The following is a 24,461-nucleotide window of genomic DNA, read 5'->3' on the forward strand; positions in this document are numbered from 1 at the left end:
ACCCTTTCAACATCTCTTTCATATTGTTCCCATGATGCAGAAAAAATGAGAATATCATCTAAAAAGATGAACACACGTACACCGACCATGTCGCCGAAACGACCTACCATGAGACGGTTGAATGTACCCACGGCTCCTGTCAATCCAAAAGGCATAACAATATACTCCCATTGCCCTCGCTCGGTGCGAAAGGCGGTCTTGAAAATGTCGCCTTTGAATACCCGTACCTGGTGGTATCCACTTTTGAGATCGACTTTGCTGAAAACCTTTGCCCCATTGAGCCTATCGAAGATATACTCAATGCGAAGCATCGGAAACTTGTTCTTGATGGTCATCTTGTTTAATGCCCTGTAATCAACACACAAACGAGACGAACCATCCTTCTTGCGAACGAACAAAATAAGGGCAGCAAAAGGACTTACACTAGGACGTATGAAGCCTCTAGCCACCAACTCCGTGAGTTGTCGTTCTAACTCTTCCTCCTGTGACTTGTTCAAACGGTAGGGAGTCTTACTGACCGGCTGCGCTCCCTCCACAAGCTCGATGCGATGGTCCTTCGGCTGCTCCGGTGGAAGGCGAGGTGGAAGATCATCCTGCAAAAAGAGATGTTTAAATTTCGTAAACAACTCCGAATACTTACCTGGAGCCTGAATGCTCTGGGAAACCGAGGCAACATATATGAATGCCGCTTGTGCTCCTCGTCGTAATTCACGCTTTACCTGCACATGCGAGATGAGAGGCAAAGAATGCAAGCCCTCCTCAGCACGAATGATGAGGGGGGAATCTGTCTTGGCATGCAAAGTGAGAGTTAGAGCCTCCCAATCAACGAGAGGGTTCAGTTCCCGAAACCACATCATGCCTAAAATCATATCACATTCTGAGAGAGGAGACACAAGAAATTTCCTACTAAACGAGGCTTGTTGAAAGAAAGGAGATTCAGAAGACTTTGAGTCGCTTTCGGCGCGGCCCAAAGAAGCAAGCGTTGCAGACCTTTATGAAGTTCAAGTACCGCACGACCCACACATCAGAGTGGGCCGGCGAAGAGTCCCTTCCAGGATTCCGGATGTTGTTGGCGATCTCCCTCGACGCCATACAGTTCGGTACCAGTACCTCACTTTGAAAAGGAGGGGATGTCACGTGACACATCTCAACCCTATGTGTCCGTGGACAAGCTACACCATAGCAGGGTTCAGTCAGTCCCGTCAAGTTAGATTAGCAGTGATCTGGCACTTTTGTGAGTCTATTCGTAGACCGTGCATGCCCAGTCACTTAGCATAGATGCATATCCTCCGGTTGCACACAGCATGATCATCGGAATTCCCATCAGAATCCATTAGCATCAGTCGGGGGAATTTTCCAGTGCATTTAGCCTATTTTTCTATTTATTGGGATTTTCACTTATTATTTTTAAGTGACTTTCCTACAAAAGTAGGTAGGGCAATTTTGCTAAGTTAATATATAAGCAAACCCAAGTTAGCACTTTCTGGCAGAGGAGGCAGCAGGAGCACCTTGCTCAACAGGCAACTTCTCAGCAAGACCAACCCCCGCGACTACTCTGGCGTTTTCTCCATAGAAGACCTAGCGTTTTTGCATCAGATCAGCCTTGGCGATTTGTGCACAGCAGATCAGCCCCGACGTCACCACGACACAGTAGATCAGCCTAGTGTTTTTGCATTTGCAGAACCCCGGCGACAAAAGGACCAATTTCAGCCCCTGGCGTTTTTGGATTTCAGCAGCAAATTAAGACCGGCATCATTCACCTAAAGTGTAGCAGATTCAGCCCGTAAAGACCATAAGTTTTCAGCCCTAAGAAACCTCATTTTTCAGCCAAGAAAACGCAGCCAAAACAGTCATTTTCAGCCACTGAAACAATCCCGAAATTCAGCGATTAGAAGATCTCAGATTTCAGCCATCGTCGTCGTCGTCGTCACCGTCGTCGTCATCGTCGTCGTCATCGGCATAGACCAAGTTGCATCACTCCATTGCATACGCATTGTACACCTTTGTGCAATCAATGTAGACCACTCTCGCCGACGAGAGTGGGGCCTTCGGAGGAGGGTTTTACAACCTCTCGGGTGTCGTATCTCTTCTCTCTCCTTCTCTCAGTCTCATTCATTTGCACACACAATATCCACTCACTTTGTTCGTGACCATAGCACTCTACAAGACGGAAAGCTCTCTCTTTCCATAAGAACTAAAAGGAACCTTGAGCAATAAAGATCACTAATCTTGAGAAAATACAACATTCATTCCGCTGCACCTAACATCGCCAAAGACAGATATGCTCGCATAGCACTTGAGTCCTCTCGACAGTTAGCCATGCAAGGAGATACAACATGTTGGTATGGGGAGATGGCATCATGGTTTCAGGCGCATGGGTTCAACATAGACGGGTTGTCACCATTCCAGTACTCATTGGATGCACCATCTCTCACTCTTACACAGTCAGAGATCACCAAGCTCATCCGCCAAGACCTGACCCAGCTAGACACTAGGAGGACATGGATACAGCCAGCACAAGAATTGGGCACGAAGATGGCTTTCTACAGAGACCACCTTCTCCAGCTTACGGAGGATGGTTTTATGACGAGACCCAGATACATGGACACCCACTTGTCTCATGGGATACGATGTGCTATTGGCCAGTTACGCACATCTTCTCACCAGCTGCGGATGGAGACTGGGAGATACAGCGGAGTACCAGCAGAGGCCTGGACATGCCCCTTGTGTGACATGGAGCCTGAGATAGAGCTGCATTATACATGCTGTTGCCCCGTCTACTACGAGATACGAGGCCGCTTCCATTGCTTGTTCAGAGAGGGTTTTGGATCACTCTCAAGAGTCATGGGATACGAGGATCAGAGATGCCTGGGTTTGTTCTTGCTCGAGCTGTGCAGACACAGAGATAGCGTGATGAGTGGCGAGGCTAGCCAGTCTCAAAGACGGATCACAGACTTCTTCATAGCAGACACGAGACAGCCGCAAGAGCCACTCCCACAGCAGAGCTCCCCCTCCTCTCACACTAGAGGCACACTGATGGATCGAGCGACTGAACTGGGGAAATCCAAGTGCCCACGACTGCGGAGGACTACACAGCATCGACGGAGGCTACGTCAGAAAATTCGGAGCACCGTGGCCAGGCATGCACGGCGCCCGATCAGACTACTAACCCTGGAGGAGATTGATGAGATCCGCCAATGACCGATGCTAGATCTCCTGTGATTCAGCTATCCCAGCAAGCCGCCCATTTTTGCTTAGTTCACATCAACCAGTCTAGGATCCCATAGTATATATCTTTGTTTTGTACTGCTGTTATTTTGTTACTTTGACTTTGTATCAGATCCACCACCTTGTAACTTTCTGGTCTCATAGGTCACTATGGCCTTTTGAAGACGTTAATATAACATTTCATTTCATTTCATTTCTCCCTTTTTCGCTTAGTTCCCATCGACCAGTCTAGGATCCCATAGTATATATCTTTGTTTTGTACTGTTGTTATATTGTTACTCCGACTTTGTATCAGATCCACCACCTTGTAACTTTCTGGTCTCATAGGTCACTATGGCCTTTTGAAGACGTTAATATAACATTTCATTTCTCTCTCTCTCTCTCTCTCTCTCTCTCTCTCTTTCTTTGCGATTTCCCCCCCTCTTTCTCTCGCTACACCGGTTTTTTTTTTCTTTTCTTTTCTTTCCTCTCTTTCTCTCTCTACGCAATTTTTCCCCTGTGTGTGTGTGTGTGTGTGTGTGTGTGTAAACCTAGGTAAAACAAAGATTATGGTGTTTAACACCACACTGCAATGGGTCAGGAGATCAGTACCTACTTTCAAATATGGTTAGGAGATTGTGGAGTATACAGATGCATACACTTACCTGGGGGTAGTCTTTACTGGGCCGAGATTTTCTTTGAGAAGAGCAGCGGAGACTAGACTAACTAGAGCCGGTGCGGCTCTGGGAGGAATGGAGAGGATGTGTTCGCAGGTTCAGTTCCAGGAACCTAGGACAAAGTTATGGCTCTTTGATACTTTGGTTGCCTCTACTATGCTATATGGGGTGCAGGTTTGGGGACCTTCTATAGGCCAGGATGGTTGGAGGCGTATGGAGAAGCCCTTGGTATCTATGATCGCTCGGCTGATTAGAGCCAAGGTTTCCGTACTGCATGATATCATTCGAGCGGAATTAGCTGCCCCCCCTATGGAGATTGAGGCGCTCACCAGATCAGTCTCCTTTGTACACAGTCTGTGGGATACTACCAAAGACAGATATGCCAGGGTGGCTCTAGAGTCCTCCAGACAATTAGCTCTTAATGGGGATACATCATGCTGGTATGCACAGATGGCATCATGGTTTCAGACGCATTGTTTCACCATGGACAGGTTGCCTCCTTTTCAATACTCTCTACAGGCACCCTTGAGGTCTCTGACACGGGTAGAGATTAATAGACTCATCCGTCAGGATCTGATCCGGCTGGACACGAGGAGGACATGGATAGAGCCGTTACAAGAGTTGGGCACAAAGATGGCTTTCTATAGAGAGCATCTTCTCCACCTCACGGGGGGTGGGTTTGTGATTCGACCTAGCTATATGGACACGCATCTTTCGCATGGTTTGCGTTGTGCCATTGGCCAGATACGCACGTCCTCACATGAGCTTGAGATTGAGACTGGCGTATTCAGAGGGACACCAACAGATAGCAGAATACGCCGCTTATGCCATCTAGAGCCAGAGACAGAAGTACATTACATATGTCATTGCACAGTGTACTATGAGATACGAGGCCGTTTTCACTGTCTATTCAGAGAAGGTTTTGGGCCTCTGTCTAGGGTCATGAGTTATGAGGATCAAAGATGTCTTGGGCTATATCTACTTGAGTTACACAGGCATAGAGAAACTTTACTGAGGAGAGCTGAAGAGAGACATCCCCAGAGACAGATTACAGATTTCTTTACACTAGATATTGTACACCCAGAAGAACTGACAGAGGAGCAGCCAACGGTAGTGGAGAGGTCTACCTGCACTACTGGCATTCTCATAGACCGAGCATTGGAGCTAGGGAGATCTAGACGACCCCGAGGGAGAAGAGGAGCTACACAGTTTCGAAGGAGGCTACGGCAAAGGATTTAAGCCATACTCTTTGGTCGTCCAGAGTGCAGATGAAGATGGATCTCTACTCCCCTCCCATATTGTCTTCACATTGTACTGCGTAGTTTAGGATCGCGCAGTATTTATATTTTGTTATCCTAGTTTTATTTTGTTTTGTTAATCTGACTTTGTGTCAGATACACCGCATTGTAACTTTCTGGTCTCATAGGTCACTTTGGCCTTTTGAAGACGTTAATATAACATTTCATTTCATTTCTCTACGCCATTTTTCCCCCCTTTCTCTCTCTACGCCACTTTTTCCTCTTTCTCTCTCTACGCCACTTTCCCCTCTTTCTCTCTCTATGTTACCCCCCCCCCCCCCCCCCCCCCCCCTTCTCTCTCTCTATGCGTTAGGTTAGTGCTGGTTGGGGGGGGGGGTTGCAGGTAGAGCACGAGGGAGAGCAGAGGGCGGGGGCAGGGGCAGCGGCAGCGGGAGAGTGCAAAGCGCGCGAGCAGGGGCAGCGAGCGGGAGCAGGGGGTGAGGGGGGGCAGAGGCAGCAGGGGAGTGCGCGAGCAGGAGAGAGCCGGGGCGCAGGGGCAGCGGGAGAGAGCAAAGCGCGCGGGCAGGGAGGGTGCAGAGCAGGGGGCAGCGAGCAGGGAGAGCAGAGCGGGGGGGCAGAGAAATGAAATGAAATGAAATGTTATATTAACGTCTTCAAAAGGCCAAAATGACCTATGAGACCAAAAAGTTACAGTTGGTGAATCTGATATCATGTCTGAGTACGGAAAGTACAAAGAACTAACACTAGAGAGAGAGAGAGAGCATTTTGCATTTACAATTTTTTTTGCAGCCTCCAAGTAATGCTGATCGAGCTCAAGTCTTAGCAAAAGAAGTACGGTCAGGCAATGGTTCGATGACACCATTAGATGATCAAGATGTGCAAATTGTATGTTTTAGGAGTGCTTTAGCATGTATTTATAGGCTTATATGAGAGGACAGTCTTTAGGGTTTTTGTGATTTTCTTGCAGGCCTTAAAGTTAAGTGATGACTTACACTTGAATGAGCTTGAATGTGTCTCTCTGCTGGTTGCTGCTCATCAGGAGGTAAAGAGCCTGTCTTTCATGGTGTCCCATTTTTTCATGTTCATAATGTGTGATTGTTTTGAGGTAACAGTGGATTCTATTCGGTCGAGAACCGCTAGAAATATTGAGACTCTCTGAGGGTCTCTGGTTTACAGAAAGGAGGGCTTTGATTACCACACTACAGCTTTTGCTTCGAGTAAGTGTGGGTGTGTTGCAAGCTGATTTGGTTTACTGTGTGCCTGTTTGGAATTTTTAAGGTAGGATGCTGAAATGCGAAGTTGATTGTGCATTTTACAGGCGGTCGTTCTAGACGATGAGCTTGACCCAGACTTGGTGGCTGACATTCAACAATATGTTGAGAACCTCTTGAAGGCTGGACTGAGGCGGAATTTGATAACCCTTGTCAAGGTAAGGGCACTGAGTATTTTATTGCTTGCTTCTCAAAGGAAGGATTGCACTAGAAACTTTTGTTTTTCTTGGCCTCTCCCTTTTTTTTTGAGCCTTTTTTTGTGTGTGTGTGTGGGGGGGGTTGTTGTTTCATCTTCTGCGGTACGCCATATTGCCAATTCCTTCGCAGCGTTTTTGTTAGTGTTCAAGCATCTTGTCTGGACGCAACACATAGACCTGGCAAAGGAGAATGTTAGGGTTCTTTACTGTTGCTTGAACAAATTCACCTGCAGTTGTTTGAGGTTACGGTACAAAGGTTATTGGCTGAGCAACTGCAAAAGGAATCTGGTAGAAAGAATGTTAAGAATTGACTTTTGATATAATCATGTCGATTCTTACATTTACTACTCATCAAGCTGATCAACTACTTGCCCAATTGTACTTGCACAATTGTGTTTGTTAATTGAGTTTGTATATTTGCTTTACATGTTGATGGCTCGTAGGATTTGAGCCGTGAGGAACCTGCTGGCTGCGGTGGTCCTGGTGTGGAACAGTTCGTGCTGGATTCAAGAGGTTCACTTGTAAGGAGGAGTAATGTGTCTATGAGAGAGCGGCTCAGCTTGTGCCAGTGTCTAGTTTTTTCAGGCTTGATTGTTCGCATAGGTGAGCTTTTCTGGACAACAACGCTTTTCTGCAACTGTCAATTTGGTTAAGTCCAATATGGTTGCTGTTTAATGATCTTGTGCAAAATGGTTAATTTGAAGTACTTCTACCTTAATTGCCAGAATGTCTTGAAGTCATTATTTACAATCTGGTATACCACTTAAGTGGCTGGTTTGCCAACAGGAGTGTTGCAAAGTCAACCGTCCAACACTGCATTCTCATGTTCAAAAATATAAGCATGTCCAATCAACCTCATCTAGTTGGCAAGGTGTACAAGGATGATGCTTTAAAAAGTAATGTGGTAAAATCTTCTTGCCAATGCAAAGGTGCTGGATACGATCATATATCTGTGAGATGGCATCTGGGGTTTGTTGCCAATCTTAGAAGTGCTGTTTTTTTGAGCATGTAAGGGCCCCGTGTTTCTTTGGTTGAGAGTGTACTGACAAATATGCTCTTGGTAGGTTCTGATGAGGTGAGAAATGATGTTGGAGGTTCCCAAGAAGCATATTGTCTGTTCAAAGTGATAATTCAAAATTTTATGTTCCACAAAGGCATGGAGTTAAGAGTGCTTGATGCTATTACTGCAGTTGATGTTTGGCTTGGAAGTGCCTGGTTTATTAGCAGTCAAGTTGCACATTCAATCTTCATGATCATGCCAAGCTATTAAACCATGTAGACCATTATAATTGTAAGTTCACAATCAGTCATGGACCCACAAGTTAACTGCTTACTTCAGGACATTTCAAGTGCAGTGGATCTGTAAGTCCTGTTGTCCGTAAGAAGTTCAGCTACTCAAGGGCATCTTTACTAATGCTGGACTTGGGAGGGTCTGGTCATATAAGCAAATCTGTAAATTTGGCATTTTCTTTATCCTCCTATAATTCCAAAAAACTTAAATCTCATCCCATGTGCTTTTGCATAAAAAATGCGTTTAAGAGTTTACTCAAGGAATGTACACAAACACTGAAGGTTTCTGTGATTTGCCCGCTCACACACATCGCTGGTCTGTGAAATGAGCACCCTCCGAGCCACAATACTTTGAACTGTAGGCTTTATTGCTTCTTTCTGCAATTTTTCCACATAGAAAGTAGAGGATGGATCATTTTATTTTTGTATTAACCTGCAGAGGAGCAGTGCCCCCCCCCCCCCCCCCCCCCCCCCCCACACACACACACACACACACACACACACACACCCAACTGCCTCATCTACCCCCCGGCTTTTTCATACCGGTTGAGGTAGATGGTTTAAGCAATGATGTGGTTATCCCTATTGATGCCAACCTGCAAGGAAGTGTGGTTTTATGAGATATTTGCGACAGTTTACCTACAAGGCTATAACTTAACCTAATTGTATTGTAGTCTCGAGGTGAATAAGTACAGTCTATCAAATCTATAACAGGGAGTAGCTTATACAGTAGCAGTGACTCAATATTTGGTTGGTGCATGGTTTAGAAGTTGCTTGTGGCAAGGATTTTTTTGAAGATATAGGCAACCATAGCCACCATAATGCATTGATTTTGGTCTCCAATGCCATCAATACTGGGAGAAACATGAATGAATCTCACGTTTTGTGTAATAAAATAGTTTCTAACTCTCAAGTTCTTGTTATGGCTTTGGGGGCCAACCTCTTAATCATGAGTTCGTAGTGTAGTTTTTAGAGGAGATGACAATACCACTTAGTTGTGGTGTCTACTTATGTAAAACTTTATCTGATTCTGTCACCTTTATGAGAGATAGCTTTTATTGATATTTGCTATTTGAAGAAAATTCTTAGTATATTTTATCTACCAGCTCGAATTGTTGCTGTCTGTCACTTCATCCTATGCTCTTTTGGCTTTTTGAAATGTTGCTTTCCACATTGATAGATTGTGTTGTTTCTGATGTCCGATCTTTACCTCAGAAAACTAAAGCAAGCTACACATATACTCACACGCTTGATGTGCTTGTACAGAACCACAAGAAATGAGGGAGCTTTATTCCTTGCTGAAGGATTGCTCACATGCTTTAAATGGCTGTCAAGAGAACGTGAAGCTTCAGGTCTACTTCGCCCGTGAAAAGCATTAGTAACAGGATGGAGTCACAGTATTTTGTTTAAAGCTCAAGATTGTTTGACTGCTATTGTTTTTGCAGCCTTGCATGGCACATAAGAAGGAATCTGGCTTTTAAAACATTGTTATAATAATGTGGTGTCCAAGTTCATAACATAATTCAATCGTCTGGTTATTGCAGATTGCATATACGATACTCTTTGTGATTGTTATAGCTCTTATATCAGATGCCCTTAGTGGCACACCTGAAGTTCCTTCAATTCTTTCAATAAATTCAGCCTTCCATAAGGAATTTCAGGAGCAGGTGATGAAAGCTATCTGGATTGGGATTAGTTTGTGGAAACTTAAAAATAATGGTCATGCTTTGCAGAACAATAAAATTGAATGTTTTGGAGTTAATGAACTCTAGCTCATCATTAATTTCGAGTTTATGGTTCAGATATTAGAGAATGCTGGAGATGATCTTGCGGAAGGATTCGGTAGCATTGTGCGCTTGACATGGGCTATATTTTTGATGCTAATAGCGAGCTCTAGAAACCATGCTGCTTTACCTCCTCCATCAAGTTCTGTATCTTCTGAACTTGGCAATGCGTCCCTGATGCTGGATAAGGCCTGCGATTCCAATGCTTTTAAATTTATTGTCGAGAAAGTTCTGAAAACGCCTGCATTTCAGGTAATGTAAAACGTAATTATGTGCATTCAAACTACTGTAGCTCTTAATGATTTTGTAATCTATCTGCTTTCTATTCAACTAACACGACCACGATCTGGATGGGATTGTTTGCTCATTATTTTTGCTATCATGTTGGTGCCTTTGAACAACCCATTCAAAGTGATAATCAACTGCCCAATCTGGTTTTAATGTAATTGTTGCTCACTCTTAATATCTATATGGTATCTTCTAGAGCTGCTGAGTGTTAACTTGGATCGTTTGAAAAATCATTTTGTTTGTGCAGCTCAATGTGCTCGTGATGAGATGTTATGGCGCACATTGTTTATGATGTCAATGAAATAATTGTTCTGTTTGGCCTTAGTTGCGTGCTTCCATTGATTTGTTCTCAGAACTAGATACCTTGGGCAAGCAGGCGACTCTCTCTCATTCATTTGGCACTGTGAGGCCAAATTGGAGGTAGAGCACCATTATCTGTTAGCATGTGGTTTACGCATAGTTTATCAGAGAGGTTTACAATGACATTGTGACACCCACTTTTCAAGCTCGCTATTTTCTCGCCATTTGACTTTTTTGTGCTCATCTCTTGCACCGTTTGTGAGCCAATTGGCAATGAACTATTAAGAGTCACTTCCTTTTTCGAACAGGCAAAAAATCCTACTAATAATGATCAAATATAAACAAAGTTTTGGTGGTCAGCTACTCATTTTTCACGCTTCCAGAGGTTCCTGCTGGCTAACTGGCGAGTAGGACTTTTATTCAGCCTTTAAACTTTTGAGTGAGCTTGTTACGCCTGCTGCAATTGGTCTGTTGATTCAATGTAGGCTTTGCAGTTGTGGAAAATCTCTACTAGCTCATGATCTTCTCATTTTAGCAAATAGCTGCCATTCGGAGAGTAGGCGTCTGCCATGTTTGTTTTTAAATGCTCATTTGCTGCTCAGGCTGAGTTCAATGAGCACTTTCTTTGTTTTTCAAATGTCTGCTAATAGAGTGATGCTGCCTATTTCATCTCAGACTGATACTGGCTTTGTCAAGCAGAATGATGATGATGATATGATCTTCATGTATTGTGCCTACCTGCACAAAATGCTCACAAGCCTTCTTTCACAACCTCAAGGACGGGATAAGGTACTTTTGATTGAAGCAAGCAGTTTTAGAGGTTTTCCCTCTAGGTGCTGATTTGTGGTGTTAAAATTTATATGTGTGTCTGTGAGTACAAGGGATCTGGTTTTCAGCTTTGCTGTTCTGATATCTTTTTGTATTCACCTATTTTTTCCTTATGCTTTCTCTCTCTTTTTATTTGAAGAACCCACCTACCTAAGAAAAAAAAGGACACCTGTTGCCTCATACCTTGTCCCTTTTCAACATCTTTTTAATCCTTCCTAATTTTGTAAGGAAACTTGCGTTACAAACAGGTGAAAACACTGCGGGACTCTGCAATGGTGTCATTAGAAACATTTTACTATGACTCAGCATATGCATCAATGAATGATGAAGAGGTGATTCGACAGCAGAGAGTGCAAGCACATGCTCAACCATTCCTGTCATTGTTGGCTCTGATAACCGAAGTCTATCAGGTGTAATTCTGTAATCCTGTTGTTATCCAAGTCTTTGCACTTTTAACACTGTCATAATTTGGAAATTTTCTTATGAGGGCCTGGAATGCAGCCGTATGTTAAACATTGCTCAAAATCTTGTATTTGTAGCGTGAACCAGAACTTACAGTGGATAATGATGCGCTTTGGAACTTTGCTCGTTTTGTCAGCGAGAACCACACAAATCATGTTAGTTTGGTGGCTTTTTTAGCGATGCTGACAGGTTTGGTAAGTACCGGTTTCTATTACAAACAAGTATTATATTCTTATATGATGGGATAATCTGCTTGGTGCAAGAAAATTGTGTGTCTTGTAGGTTATGTTTGTTAGAATTAAGAGAACACGAGAGTCTACGTGTGGATACAAGTGATGGATGCTAGCACTAGGCTATACGTGATGCATAGATGCACAAATACAAGGCTCAACACTCATGAGGTTACCAAATAAAGTGGAGGTTGATCTATGTATACATGTGGGAGAGGATAGGATAAATCTAGATTACCAATACGATTAGCATGGTCTTATCTAGAGCCCCTCAAGACCTAACAAACGTCCATTCAGCACAAAGGTGAAATTAACTTATGAGACGAGTCGATGGATAAGTTGCCCAAAAAGACATGTAACATGTGGATAAATGGTGACAATGATCTTGATAGGTTCAGTGATGACTTTCAACATGGCTCGAAGGAACATGTATTCAGGCTCTTCTTGTGTGATGGCCTTCCATACACAATCTTTCGTCGTAAAAAGCTGCATTTTTGTTTTCGATAAGGAAATACCGCAAGATTCCATCAACATCTCAACATCTAGATCCATTGGATCAACATTTCTGCAATCTAAAGCAAATACCTCTCTAGTGATAGAGAGGGGGGCCCTTGGAGGGGAGTTTGGGACCCCATAGGGTGTTAGTCTTCTCTCTCTATCACTCGCTTAGGGTATCATTCTCTCTTCTCTCTTCTCTCTCTAGTCTATTGCATATCTCTCGCATGAAGTAAAAGGACGTAGTGAACACACATCCTGAGCAATCACTCCTGCTTGCACGTAACATTGGTATCAAAGCTGTTTGGTAGTGTTTGGTATCATCACTCAAGAAAAGAACCTAAAGAATTTCCTGGCCATATGTAAATGTGGGTGCTGACCTCCTGACCCATTGTGGTGTGGTGTTAATTGGCATTAACTTGGTTTTCTCCAGGTTAAGAGACAATCCACTATCATGAGCAAATGTGTACAAAGCATCTAACCGACGCTGCATCCCCCCCGGGGAGTCGGAAATCATTACAATATTATCAGCATATAACAATAGTGGGATCCATGTCCCTGCTAACTGTGCTCCTCTATCACCAGCCCTCTCAATGAAGTCAAAAACCTCATCCACATGCGTGCCAAATAGTGTAGGAAGTTTACAGAGCTCCAAAACACCACAACGTTGGCTATTTTTATAGCCTTTAAAAGGCTTTGAACATTAAAATTAAAATCCTTCTAAAGGACCATAAGACTTTTAAGTCTTTTTACGAGACCAAATCTCTGATAATCCAATATTAGATAGAGGAAATTTAGCAATTATTAAAATGTGCGGTGACTATTGGCTTATAAAATCCCTCATGGATACAGTGATAAAACTCTTTGCGAATAAATTTTCACAAAGATTTAATGAAAAGTAACCAAAATACTAAAAAATAGTAAAGAATTAGATATGCTTTGATATCATGCTAGAATTAAGAAAACACGAGAGAGTAGGTGTGGTGGAAAGCACAATACATATAATAATAGATATAACTCATGGATGCTAGCAGTAGGCTGGTATATGATGCATAGATGCACAAAGATAAGACTCCATTAGGCTACAAAATAAGGAAGGTGGAGGTGGAGCTATTTATACATGTGGGAGAGGATAGCATAAATCTAGACGACCAATAAGATTATGATGGTCTTCTCTAGAGGTAACCATTTCTTTTAAACCTAACAATGTCGTGAATTTTGAAGGAATTACTTTTAGTTGAGCTATGTTGTTGTAGCCCATTACCTGGTTAGCATTTGTTTTTTTACTTAAGTGTGTTTCACATAGCTAGATATGCTATCTTGTGGATATCTCCATCAATACAATGTAATAGTTACCAATCTATTCCTATTGGCAATTTGATTGAATATCAGTCTGGTCAGTGGTGAATTGCATGCCTGATATATATGCGATTCTGTAGCCAACTTTTGATTATGTTCTGCTTGTTTACTTAAGCTCACAATTTTCAGAAAGCCTGTTATGTAGAGCGTGGTAAAGTAATGTTTTCGATAGGTCGACGAACTAGAGAATTTTCTGTCCTACGTACGTATGGTGCTAGGAATTTTTTACATGCGAAGATCTGTTTGGCTACCTTCTACTCAGAAATTTAGCCATTTATCAGGATGTTTTGAATAAAAGGTGCTCAGGAGATGCTTGGACAAGCATAACTACAATGGAAGTGATGTATCATGTAACTGGCAGAGCTTGACCACAACAACATTCACCAACACTGTGTGAAAAGCTTTAAAGCTTGTGACATCTTTGGTTACAAGCTATTAACCCCACATTTACAATTGTGAGCATTTTATCAAGCCTTTTGGTTGACAAAAATAATCAATAGGCTAGGTAATTTTTTTATTTGTTAGGTTAACGAGAATTCAACCCCTGGTGCTTCAATCGTCTGGAAAGCCTTAAAGATGAGGCTTGTCTGTACAGCTTGTCAATCTGTATTGCTCGGGTTGTGTTGGGGCAATTTGTAGCAACTCCTGAGCCTATTTGGGGTCTTTGCTCCTAAAAAATTTGAGAATTTTCTTGTTTTCTTGTGTCCCTTGCTTTTGTATTTATGTGAGTGTTTTATCCCCTCTTATAATTCGTTAGTTCAGACTATTCTGAGCTTATGAAGGTATATCTATCCCCGTCTTTGACTTTTTAGCCTTGTACATAGAAAAAAGGGATCTGGACCTCAAGCTATGTCTTTAGCTTGTCTTGGCTATGGAGGCTTGCTTGAGAGTTTTTTGAAAGAGACAAACATTGGTGTGGCTCTATCACCATTTTGGTAAGATAAGAGGATTAAATGCCTTCAAATTTTCAATTGCTGTTCGATCACAGCCAACTTCTTCATTGTAATTATGGCCTACTGGAATAAATGGGCAAACACAAAACACGCTTCCAGTACTCTATTGGTGAGAAAATAGTTTTCACCACTAGACTCTTCATAAGTTTCGCTTTCTTAGTCTCTTTTTCACTGAGATTTGGATATTCCTTGTGGTTCATGAGAAAGACAGCTTGTCATAGCAACCAAATTTGATACTGGGAGGGATGATCGGTTATGTCAAAGGGATATGTTGAAAACCAACTTGCAAACAATCACTCTTAATTTCTTTCTTCAAGAGGTAACCTGATGGACTTCTGAAGAAAAAATGGGTTGTGGCTTACTAGCAGATTTGACCAAGCTCCTGCCATAGGCAGTTAAGGCGCTCTTGTAGGGAGCTTAATAGCTTGATCAGTTCACACACATTTGCACTTGTAATCTCACAATATTCGTTAACAGCTAATGGAATATATGTTACAGTCTCACAACAGGTTCCGCTCAACCATCGTGTGATTGGTGGTGCACTTCATGATGTGCTTGGTATTTGGCTTTTTCTTGTAAAGGCAATGTATGCTGCTTGATGATACAGACTTTCTGCCTTTTTATGTTGAGCAATCCTGTCTTTCGCCTTTATGTTCCCCAGACATTGTACTAGAGTCACACATGGATGTAACCTTTTAGTCTCATAGGTCATTTTGGCCTTTTGAAGACGTTTCATTTTCATTTCTGGATGTTCGAGATAGCCTTTTCAGGTCTTGAAAGTAATTACACATTGACTGATGTGTATCAGGCTTCTAGTGAAGAAGGATCTAGAAAGGTGTATGTCCTTCTTCAGAACAAGGCGTCATGGTCAGTAAGCTGGCACACACTTTTCAGTTCTCTCAGTGTTTATGAACAGCAATTCAAACAGAGTCTTCAGACAACTGGGGCTTTACTCCCGCCTTTTCAAGAAGGAGATGCTAGAGCTTTGGAAGCGTACTTGCGGGTTCTAAAACAGGTGACTGAAAGAGCTTCTACAGATGTGCCCTTTTGAGTATGTGCTGCAATTGTTGTTATTTAAAAAAAAAAAGTTGTTCCCTTTTATCGCAAGGCTGCCGTCTGGATTGCCATATTGTTTGTCTATCCTGAGAAAAACACTTGTGATTTTATCAATTCAATGACGCCCAAAGATAGTGGGGAACAAGAAATCAGTTATCAAATGTAAGATTGCTAGGGAGAATGGCGTTGTGAGAGTAAGTGGCTCAATAAGAATGACTACAAAAATTAAAGAGTTTAATGGCGAACTGGAGCCCTGCTGTTCACCAATGAACAAGAAAGGTTTTGTAAAATAGAGGCAGCGTGCCTGGTTGCTTCAATTGGACGTTCCACACAGACAGCCTTTGCAATTTTGTAGGCACAGTGGAAAGCCATATTTGATTTCATCTGTAATCTGTGATGGCAGAAAATGACAAATAAGAATAAAGTAGGAGCTGCAGTTGCTAAGAGATCGTGAAACTCCTCTCTCAAGTTTGTCTTTTGTGGTTTAGGCTGATTATCGGTTAGTAAGTTTCTTTCAACCTCATCCATGACCTTTAGTATGCAAGTCTTCTCTGACGTGTAGCACCATGCAAAAGAAGTGATTCTTTGAAGGCTGAAATGCATGGTTTGTTCTTTTGTTGTGTCTCCATGTAATCTTTATGCTGTTGTGACTTTGCAAAGTTTTTGAGCACAGCTTTGCTTCATCACGTCTGAGAGAGAGATGTAGAATAAAGTACAAGTTTAAGGGGAGTAATGAGTTGGAGAGCCCCTGTGAGCTGTTTGCAGAGCCAGCTCCTTTCTTTCATTAGAGGTCAAGAAACACATCTCATTACACTTTATATTACGAGCTAGGTGCAGTTCTTAAATTTGTATTGTATTTCTACCTAATAGATTGTAGCTACCCTTAAGTTTTCAGCTTGAGAGGCATGTAGCTTTGCTGCTTGACTCTTGGTAGCTGGAGCAACGTGGACCCACAAGGATGAACCGTTCAAAAAAACGATGCTTAGCTTAATTGAACACATGCTCTTATCTCTTTCAAAGCTCCATCTTTTTTGATCAGGCCTTACTCAAGCTGAAAAATTAGTGGTCAAATGCTGAGAGCCAGCCTTTAGATTCTGTTTATTTGCTGTTTGAAACTTGGCGTTGATTATAATGCAGGTGATGGAAAATGGTAATAAACACGAAAAGTCTCATTGGTTCCCTGATATTGAACCATTGTTCAAGCTTCTCTCGTACGAGAATGTTCCACCTTCTTTGAAGGTAAGCTGTATAAAAGGCTGCATCTGATGTGGTTGTTATGATGCATAGCATAGAGTTTGAGCATAAAAAACTCTGTGTTTCTCTCTTTGGGTGCAAGGGTGCTCTTAGAGATGCAATAGCAACATTTTCTGGTATCTCACCTGTTATGAGGGAAAGAATATGGTCTTTGCTGGAGCAGTATGATCTGCCTTTAGCAGCCGGATCTTCATCAATTGGATACCAGGTCCAATCGAATGCAGCTCAAGTAGGCCCATTTTCTTAAAACATTCTGTGAATGATTCTTTTGGCTTGTGTAGTAAGTTCGCGAGGCATGCAACGCGTTTCTTTTGTGCAATAACGGTTCACATTGCTTTTTGGTCAGATTTATGATATGGCATTTGAGTTGAATGAGGTGGAGGCCAGACGAGAAGAGTATTCATCGACTCTTTCATACATCAATTTACTGAATGATCTCATAGCATGTGACACAGATGCTGCAGATAAGGGGGCAAGGTAAAATTTGAAGTCTTTCATACTAATAGACTCTATAGTTGCTGCCAAGAAGCGTGAAATCATTTGATAGGTTAAGTGCATGATGTTTTCTTGGTGCGGCAAAACTAATCTTGAAGTTGATTTGTTGAATGTAGGTTCCTTGGTATATTTAAATTTGTCCGTGACCATGTATTTGCAACTTTTTCGCAAAGGGCATACTCAGATTCCAAAGAAAAATGGCAACTGGTTGTGGCTTGCCTCAAGCATTTCAAATTGTAGGTTGTTGGAGCAAGTTAATTATGTACAAAGAGAGTCGTTTCCACATTCTTAATTTGTTCTAGTATCTTCTCAAACTGCAGAACTTGTGATTCAGGATGCTTAGTTTGTTCAGTCCAACCGATGATGACATACAAAATCAAGTTGATTATTTACCTGAATTTAAGATAGCCTCGGCGCATGAACTACATGCTTCTTCTATGGTCACACAACCTGCAGAGCTTCCAACTATTGAAGTGATGAAGGTATCCTCTGGTTGCCTAGCATTTGGAGTGTTGTTTCTTTGCTTGCATTGATGAAAGTGCAGTTGACCATATAAAGCATCATAATAAGAGGAAGCTGTAAGTCGCTGGTTTTTTAACTTCTGTGTGATTGAGAATGAATAAAACGAGGTAGGCTTTTGGTACAACATTATCTCTCAATCTTGTCTAGATTCTTTTGATCTCTGAAAGGGTGTGGATAAGTGTTTATGTAGGTGCACCAGAAAGCGATTCAATTAAGTAGCTTTGACTTATGTTCTAGGATCAAAGTATTAGACTTACGGACTTTTGGTATCTGTGCCAGAGGTTTTAGCAATAGAAATGCAGTGTGCATAAGATGCAAAGGTGTGCATACGAGGCAAAGGAAAGGGGTCAGCGGTTTGAGGCATCAAGAATTCTTTATCTTGTTTCTTTAATTTAAATTATATGTTTTGTTCCAACTTGAGGTTCACGCAACCCCAGCTTTGTCGGAGACATTTACCCTTTTACCATTAGAGGATATTAATCATTCCGTTTAGTCCCCTCTGTTCTTAGGGCATTATTACAAGGCCCTCCTTGGGATTTCAGGTATCTCTTCAGCATAAGAGAAAGGGCTATTGTTTGTTTAAATTTATCCAGCTGAAAAGGACGTGACTGTTTTTAAGCAATGAGGCTGGGTCTTTGGTGGTCTTCTTATTACTGCAGAACTGGAAATAATGCTTCTTAAATATACTTGTGTTGTGCAGGATTTGATGAGCGGAAAGACAATTTTCAGAAATTTGATGAATATAGTAATGCTAGGAGTTAACACTATAATGGAAGAGCGGGTTACTCAATGTCATGGTCCACAGCTTGAGGAGGCTATTAATCTTTCTTTGGAGCTTGTGCTTCTTGGGCTAAGTAAAGATGCAGTGTATGCAGATTTCTGGCGGCCTGTCTATCATGTAGAACTTTGCAACCTTTTCCTCAGTTTTTCTTCACTTTGGCATGATATTCAGGCTCCGTCGTGATAGTTCATGTGTTGTTCATGTAGCCTGTTGATGCGGTCCTTTCACATGATAGTAGGCAAATAATTTCTCTGTTAGAGTACATTCGTTACGATGCTTCACAGACAATCCAACAGAGCTCTATCAAAATAATGAGCATCTTGAGGTAACTTTTGTAACATAATTTGCTGTCTATGGTGCTTGACGCCCATCTATAAATAATGATGTAGTGAAAGAATCTGCTAATTAATTGCAGGATGCATACAGATAGGTATGTACACACACATTGATTCGTACTGATCTAAGATGTGTTGTGTAGCTTGTGTACATGTGCATGTAGATGGTTGTGCTTTTACATGTGTTGCATACATGTGTGTGTGTTTTTACACAAGTGATTGTGTATGTGTACAAATCCTTAGATAAATAAGCACGGATGCATATGCAGTGTGTGTGTGATTCTTTTTAGGGCTCGTGTGTGTTCCTCTTCGCCGGCACGTGGTGCCCTTCCGGTTACAGCTAGATTCTTGCTTTTTAACCATATCTATCCATATAGTGTTTTCCTCATGCTATTTGACCACATCAGTCCAGGCCTTCAATCGGTTCTCAACATGTGAATTTATTTTTTCTTGTTTATGTGGACCTGTTATACTACTTTGAGTTGTCTCACTGGCATCAAGCTTGCTCTTACATGCCGCAAGTTCACGTTTGGGATCTTCGATCAAAGCATCTTTTTCCCTTATGCACTTCTCCAATATTGATTTCCACGATTCAAAAGTAGAAAGTGCGTCATCCAATCTCTTTTGCACCACATATTACATTACATTCACCTCTGCTCTCAAAATGGCCTGCATTTCCCCTTTCAACTCTGTGTACATCTCAGTGCAAAATTCATTCTCATGTGCCTATACTTTTCATTCTTGCAAGCTTCCATTGTTGCATATTTTTTTTTTGCATCTCCTGTCACAAGCTGCAGACGTGTCAAGCTACTGAAGAACGGAGCCAACCTGCAGATTCTGGCCAAGGGCCTAAACCCTAAGAAGAAGCAACAGAATAAAATTTCACCAACTTACAAGTCCTCACCGAGTGGGCCTAATTTTAAGGAAGTTTGTACCAACTTATGGGACCCCGATCGATGGTTCCCAAGGAACTATAGACATAACCCACAAAAGACGCAACTAAAAATATGATGATGTGGCAGTTGTACGACTCCCGTAATTTGTGCTGATGACGTGGCAGGTTGTACGGAATTTTGCATTCTGTGTTGGTTGTTGAGATGGTACTTGTACGGATTTCCGTAATTTGTGCTGGCTGATTTCAGCGCTAGCTTTGGGGCCAGATGCTTTTAGGCTTGTAAGCTTTTTATATAAACTGCTTTTGAAGGGCCAATGGCCTTTAAATATGTGCAGAGGGCTCATACTCTGGCACTCTTTTGGGTGAAGGTGCAAAGCGCAAGTGGGGCCATATGCTTTTAGGCTTGTAAGCTTTTCATATAAACTGCTTTTGAAGGGCCAATGGCCTTTAAATATGTGCAGAGGGGCTCATACTTTGGCACTCTTCTGGGTAAAGGTGCAGAGCGCAAGTACCGGCATTGTACTTTGTTGAAGCAATATAAAGAAATACCTAAAGGGGCGTCAGGGTTTGGGGCTAGTGCTCTCTTGGGGTGGAACTCCGCCACTCCCCATCTCGTGTGTCGTGCATCTCTTTGTTCAACTATTATTTGAAGTGCTTAAAGTTGTTCAATGTGTTCTTTTCCGTTGGCACATGGTGCCCGTCTTGGTTACAGTGTATAGCTTCAGGCGTGTGCTTTTCTGAAAGCATACCGGTTCTATCAGAGAATAGACAGAGCAAGATGGCACTTCTAGAAATTTTGATCAAAGAATCTTCGTATCTCGGGCGCTTTTAGAAAGTTGGATCCAAGAATCTTCGTGTCCCGACCTCGGACTTATTAGCCACTCTGACCCTTACTCCGCACGCTCCCGTCTTTATCGCTTTGTGTTACGGGGTATAAGCCATTGTTTTTCTTAGAAGCAGTGCCATGCAGTCGTGGAAATCTATAGCTACCAAGCCGCACACTCCAAGGACCTGGCAAGGGTTCAAGAAATGTTTTGTAGGAGGGCTACAGTGTTAATGGCACGGGAGAGAGAATTAGTTACAATTGGGCTGGAGTTCACACTGGACGGACTCTCGTCTGGGCAATGGAGATACGGGTGGTAGTCTAGTCGACACGGGGCCAGATCACCACCATTACAGTTTGGGGATAGACTTAAGTTGGATTGTATATTTTGTGAGCCGTTGGTGGCTCTTTATGGTTGTATATATTCGTAGTTGTAGTCATTATCATCATCATCTACTTTGTATGGTCAAGCGTCTCGAGTACATGCATGTCACGTCTGCACATCCTTGCACATTTGAGCCTCGGCACCCCCATTGTACTTGTGAGTTCTCGGCTTGGAGCTGAGTGTGCTGCTATGCCAGAGTATGTATTGGTTCATTTGAGTTAGTCGAGTCCCATGGTGTTCAGGTTCTACCTTTGAGTTGGTGTGTTTGCTCTGTTTTTCAACGTTTTCATGCTATTGGAGTGAGATTTCACACGTATTGCACTGAGGAGCACCCACTATAGAGAGCACGACACATTATCTCCGCTATGGGTGCTCTCATTTTTGGCATGCCTAGTGGGACCTCAAGTGAAGTCTCACTCCGTTGAGCCTACAGGTGGAGGAGCTAGCTGGTTTAAGCTCTCGCCTGCGTTGGTTTGCTAGTCTCGACTGCTTTGGTTCAGCTTGGTCTTGTGTAGCTTCCCTTGGACCAGCTTGGTCTAGTCTAGCTTATGTCTAGATTAGCTGGTCTAGTCTCTCATCCTAGTTTGGTCACTCGTCTTGGTCTAGTCTCTTGTCGAGGTCTAGCCAAATGGTCTAGTCACTCGCCTTGGTCTAGTGGAATCTGTATCAATGTTTAGTAAGTTAAAGGTCTTAGTGCCCAAAGCTTGGGTGGGCTTCTAATTACTGCATGACACTTACAAGGCAATCCAAAGATCGGCAAAGTCCACTATTGAGTCCTTTGAAGTACTACCATAGGAAGCGCCAACCTTTGTGCCGAGTAGAAGTCCACCGACCCTGTTACCCCTACCTTCCTATGCGGCTACCTCCACTCCCTCAACCAATTCTTCACCTCCCAGGTCACCTTCCCCAATACAGTTCTCACCCACTGTGTTACATCAACTTCTTGAGCAACAGGCTTAGGAGTAGATAGCCATGGAGGAGCTGACAAGCGTTTTGGCTAAGGTGAGCATCAAGTTCCCGATTTTCAAAGGTCTGTCCACAGAGGATGCAGATGACCATGCGAGGAGATTTGTATCCCTCTGTAAGGGTCGTTGTTTCAACAGAGAAGATGCCTACCTAGTACTCTTCCCATCAACCTTGGATGGCTTGGCAGATAAATGGTACAGTCAATTTGTAGAGAACCATTTACGACTTGGGCCACATTACGAAAGTAGTTCTGTGAAGCTTTCAGACCAGGGGACTTCCAATAAAAGGTTTTGGATAAGTTGGCCAACCTGATGCTCCTGCCAAATGAGACTTTTGTAGAACTCATGACCAGAACCAAGTCTCTGGTCGCCAAGCTTCCTCAACAACCAGGTGAATTTATGGTTAAGAAGTGGGTGGAGAAGGCTCTTCCCAAGACTTCTCAGCAAAAACTCTGAGAGAGTCCGCGAGAGGAGTTTGTCGTGACGTCTACTAGGGATGGAAGGGGCTAGGAAGCTGTTCACCGACTCCCCTCAGGTAGAGACCACCTCAGTATTTTTGGAAAGTCCTTGTGATCCTTTGACTTCTGGTGGTGTTTTTTATGTGTGAAGGAGAGTCAACTTGTTATTTTCAAGCCTTGAATCAAACCAGTTTGGATGTTTCTTGAATCAAGATTTTCAGGAAAATCAATTGTTTTGGCATACAGAGTCTAAATCAGGTTTCCCAATGTTTCATCTACATGCAGAGATATTGGATATGTTCAAAAGGCAGTGTCTAATGTCGAGTGATGTCCTTTGATGTGACCGTCGATTGGTACATGTGCTAGATGTATGTTTCTAGTGCGTAGGTACTAACAGTCAGTGTCTGCTAAGACGGTTTATGGCTTCTGTCTGTTTTTGCAGGCGTAATCGAGGGCGATTACAATGCTATCAAGAGGGGGGTATGTCACAAAGTGGTGATGTGGCTGCACAGTGTACACACACACACACACACACAACCCCTTGGTGCGGGAAAGGCGGACAATTTGCTGACGTGGTAGCCCTCGAATCGCGGCGCAAATTACGGAGGCTGACGTGGCAGCGTTGGCAGAGTTTGGACGATGCTTTATTCCACGCATTGGCAGATTTTGACATAAGCTTTTTGGAAATGCTTTTTCTACGCAATAGAGAGAGAGAAACCCTTTTGCTTTTATTTAAAAGGCTCAAGAGAGAGCTTGAGAGAGAAAGAGGGAACTGTTTTATTTTACAAAGCTTTTGAGCTTTTGGGGCTCTGCTTTTGGCATCCCTTATACCTTTAAATAAGCAGGCAAGGCCTCTCACAACTGAGAGCATTTGGACGCAGAGTCTTAGTGTGATTGCTTGGCCGCACTCTCGTACTTTGAACTCAGATTAATATAAAAAGAAATACAGAAAGGGGCGCCAGTCTCTGGGGCCAATATCTCTAGGCACGGAATTCGGCCGGGCCAGTGTCGAATAAATTGTGAATTGTTTTGAAGTGGTTATTTGGTGCTTTCGCGATAGATTCTTGACTTGGAGCGTCCAAGTCTGTTACATCATCACTAAGATAATCATCAAACTCCTCTTCATACTTTTCTGAAAAACCTTCAACCGCTTCTTGCAACCTTGATATCCGCCTTGCGGTTGAGCATGACTTCCTCTTCTTACCAACACGACTATTATGCCACTTGTGTGTATCATCAAGAAAATAAAAACACCAATCTAGATTCTCTTGAGCATCACACATGTCCTGATGACATGATGTATCCTGAAAACTTTGCATAATTTGATACAACTCCCTGCACAACTTTGGCATGCAATACTTGACACAAACATCCTCTTTTTAACAAGGCTTACACATCTAAAGACATTGCTTTGCACAGTGGCCATCTTTTTGACAAATAGCGCACTTTTTCTTCTTCTTTTTCGCCATAAAGCAAAGATCAAAGCAATAGAGAATAATAATAACCGCATACTGAAATAATCTTCAAGCTGCATAAAACTGTGTCTTGCCTGCAAAAGCAAACTGCAATTGTCTGAACTAAACTACAATTGACTGCAGAGAAACTGCATAAAAACTCCACAAAAATTGTCAAGAATCTGCAAACACATGCAACTTGTCACAATTGTAATTTTGATTTTCCCTGGCCGATTTGGAAGAACTCCTCCAATAACTTTGATGTATACTCCTTAGACTCTTCCTGCGGGGTTACCCAATTCAAGAATTCCTGCAGGTCGTCTATGTCAACCAGCATGTCAATACCCTGTTGCATTCCTGAGTGCCATATGGTCTAGACTGAATTTGAACCAATTGCAGAAACCGCTTCATTAATCCTCCCAAGATGTCAAAAGCTCG

General features: G+C 42.5%; 1 protein-coding gene across 5 annotated transcripts in view; it reads left to right on the forward strand.

The window, feature by feature from the left end:
* Nucleotides 1-24,461, forward strand: part of EMB3142 (nuclear pore complex protein (DUF3414)) — a 108,992-nt gene that overhangs the window by 8,095 nt on the left and 76,436 nt on the right. For 3 of the 5 annotated variants that reach the window (XR_015189491.1, XM_086522340.1, XM_086522313.1), the window contains exons 2-20: nucleotides 5,933-6,028; nucleotides 6,111-6,185; nucleotides 6,256-6,360; nucleotides 6,462-6,572; nucleotides 7,055-7,214; nucleotides 9,168-9,253; nucleotides 9,446-9,568; nucleotides 9,704-9,937; nucleotides 10,973-11,062; nucleotides 11,350-11,511; nucleotides 11,641-11,757; nucleotides 15,409-15,615; nucleotides 16,794-16,895; nucleotides 16,993-17,139; nucleotides 17,257-17,387; nucleotides 17,522-17,641; nucleotides 17,740-17,887; nucleotides 18,628-18,825; nucleotides 18,915-19,033. Coding sequence is in view for 4 of the 5 variants with exons in the window: in XM_086522340.1 (XP_086378466.1) it covers nucleotides 5,933-6,028; nucleotides 6,111-6,185; nucleotides 6,256-6,360; nucleotides 6,462-6,572; nucleotides 7,055-7,214; nucleotides 9,168-9,253; nucleotides 9,446-9,568; nucleotides 9,704-9,937; nucleotides 10,973-11,062; nucleotides 11,350-11,511; nucleotides 11,641-11,757; nucleotides 15,409-15,615; nucleotides 16,794-16,895; nucleotides 16,993-17,139; nucleotides 17,257-17,387; nucleotides 17,522-17,641; nucleotides 17,740-17,887; nucleotides 18,628-18,825; nucleotides 18,915-19,033 (2,531 nt within the window). In the remaining variant the exon portion in view is untranslated. The remainder of the gene's footprint in view (nucleotides 1-5,932; nucleotides 6,029-6,110; nucleotides 6,186-6,255; nucleotides 6,361-6,461; nucleotides 6,573-7,054; nucleotides 7,215-9,167; nucleotides 9,254-9,445; nucleotides 9,569-9,703; nucleotides 9,938-10,972; nucleotides 11,063-11,349; nucleotides 11,512-11,640; nucleotides 11,758-15,408; nucleotides 15,616-16,793; nucleotides 16,896-16,992; nucleotides 17,140-17,256; nucleotides 17,388-17,521; nucleotides 17,642-17,739; nucleotides 17,888-18,627; nucleotides 18,826-18,914; nucleotides 19,034-24,461) is intronic. The other 2 variants (XM_086522331.1, XM_086522323.1) reach the window with 2 other exon arrangements.

The sequence above is a fragment of the Adiantum capillus-veneris genome, chromosome 1 (assembly GCF_014529385.1).
Source record: "Adiantum capillus-veneris isolate H3 chromosome 1, ASM1452938v2, whole genome shotgun sequence".
In the NCBI taxonomy this organism is placed as follows: Eukaryota; Viridiplantae; Streptophyta; class Polypodiopsida; order Polypodiales; family Pteridaceae; genus Adiantum; species Adiantum capillus-veneris.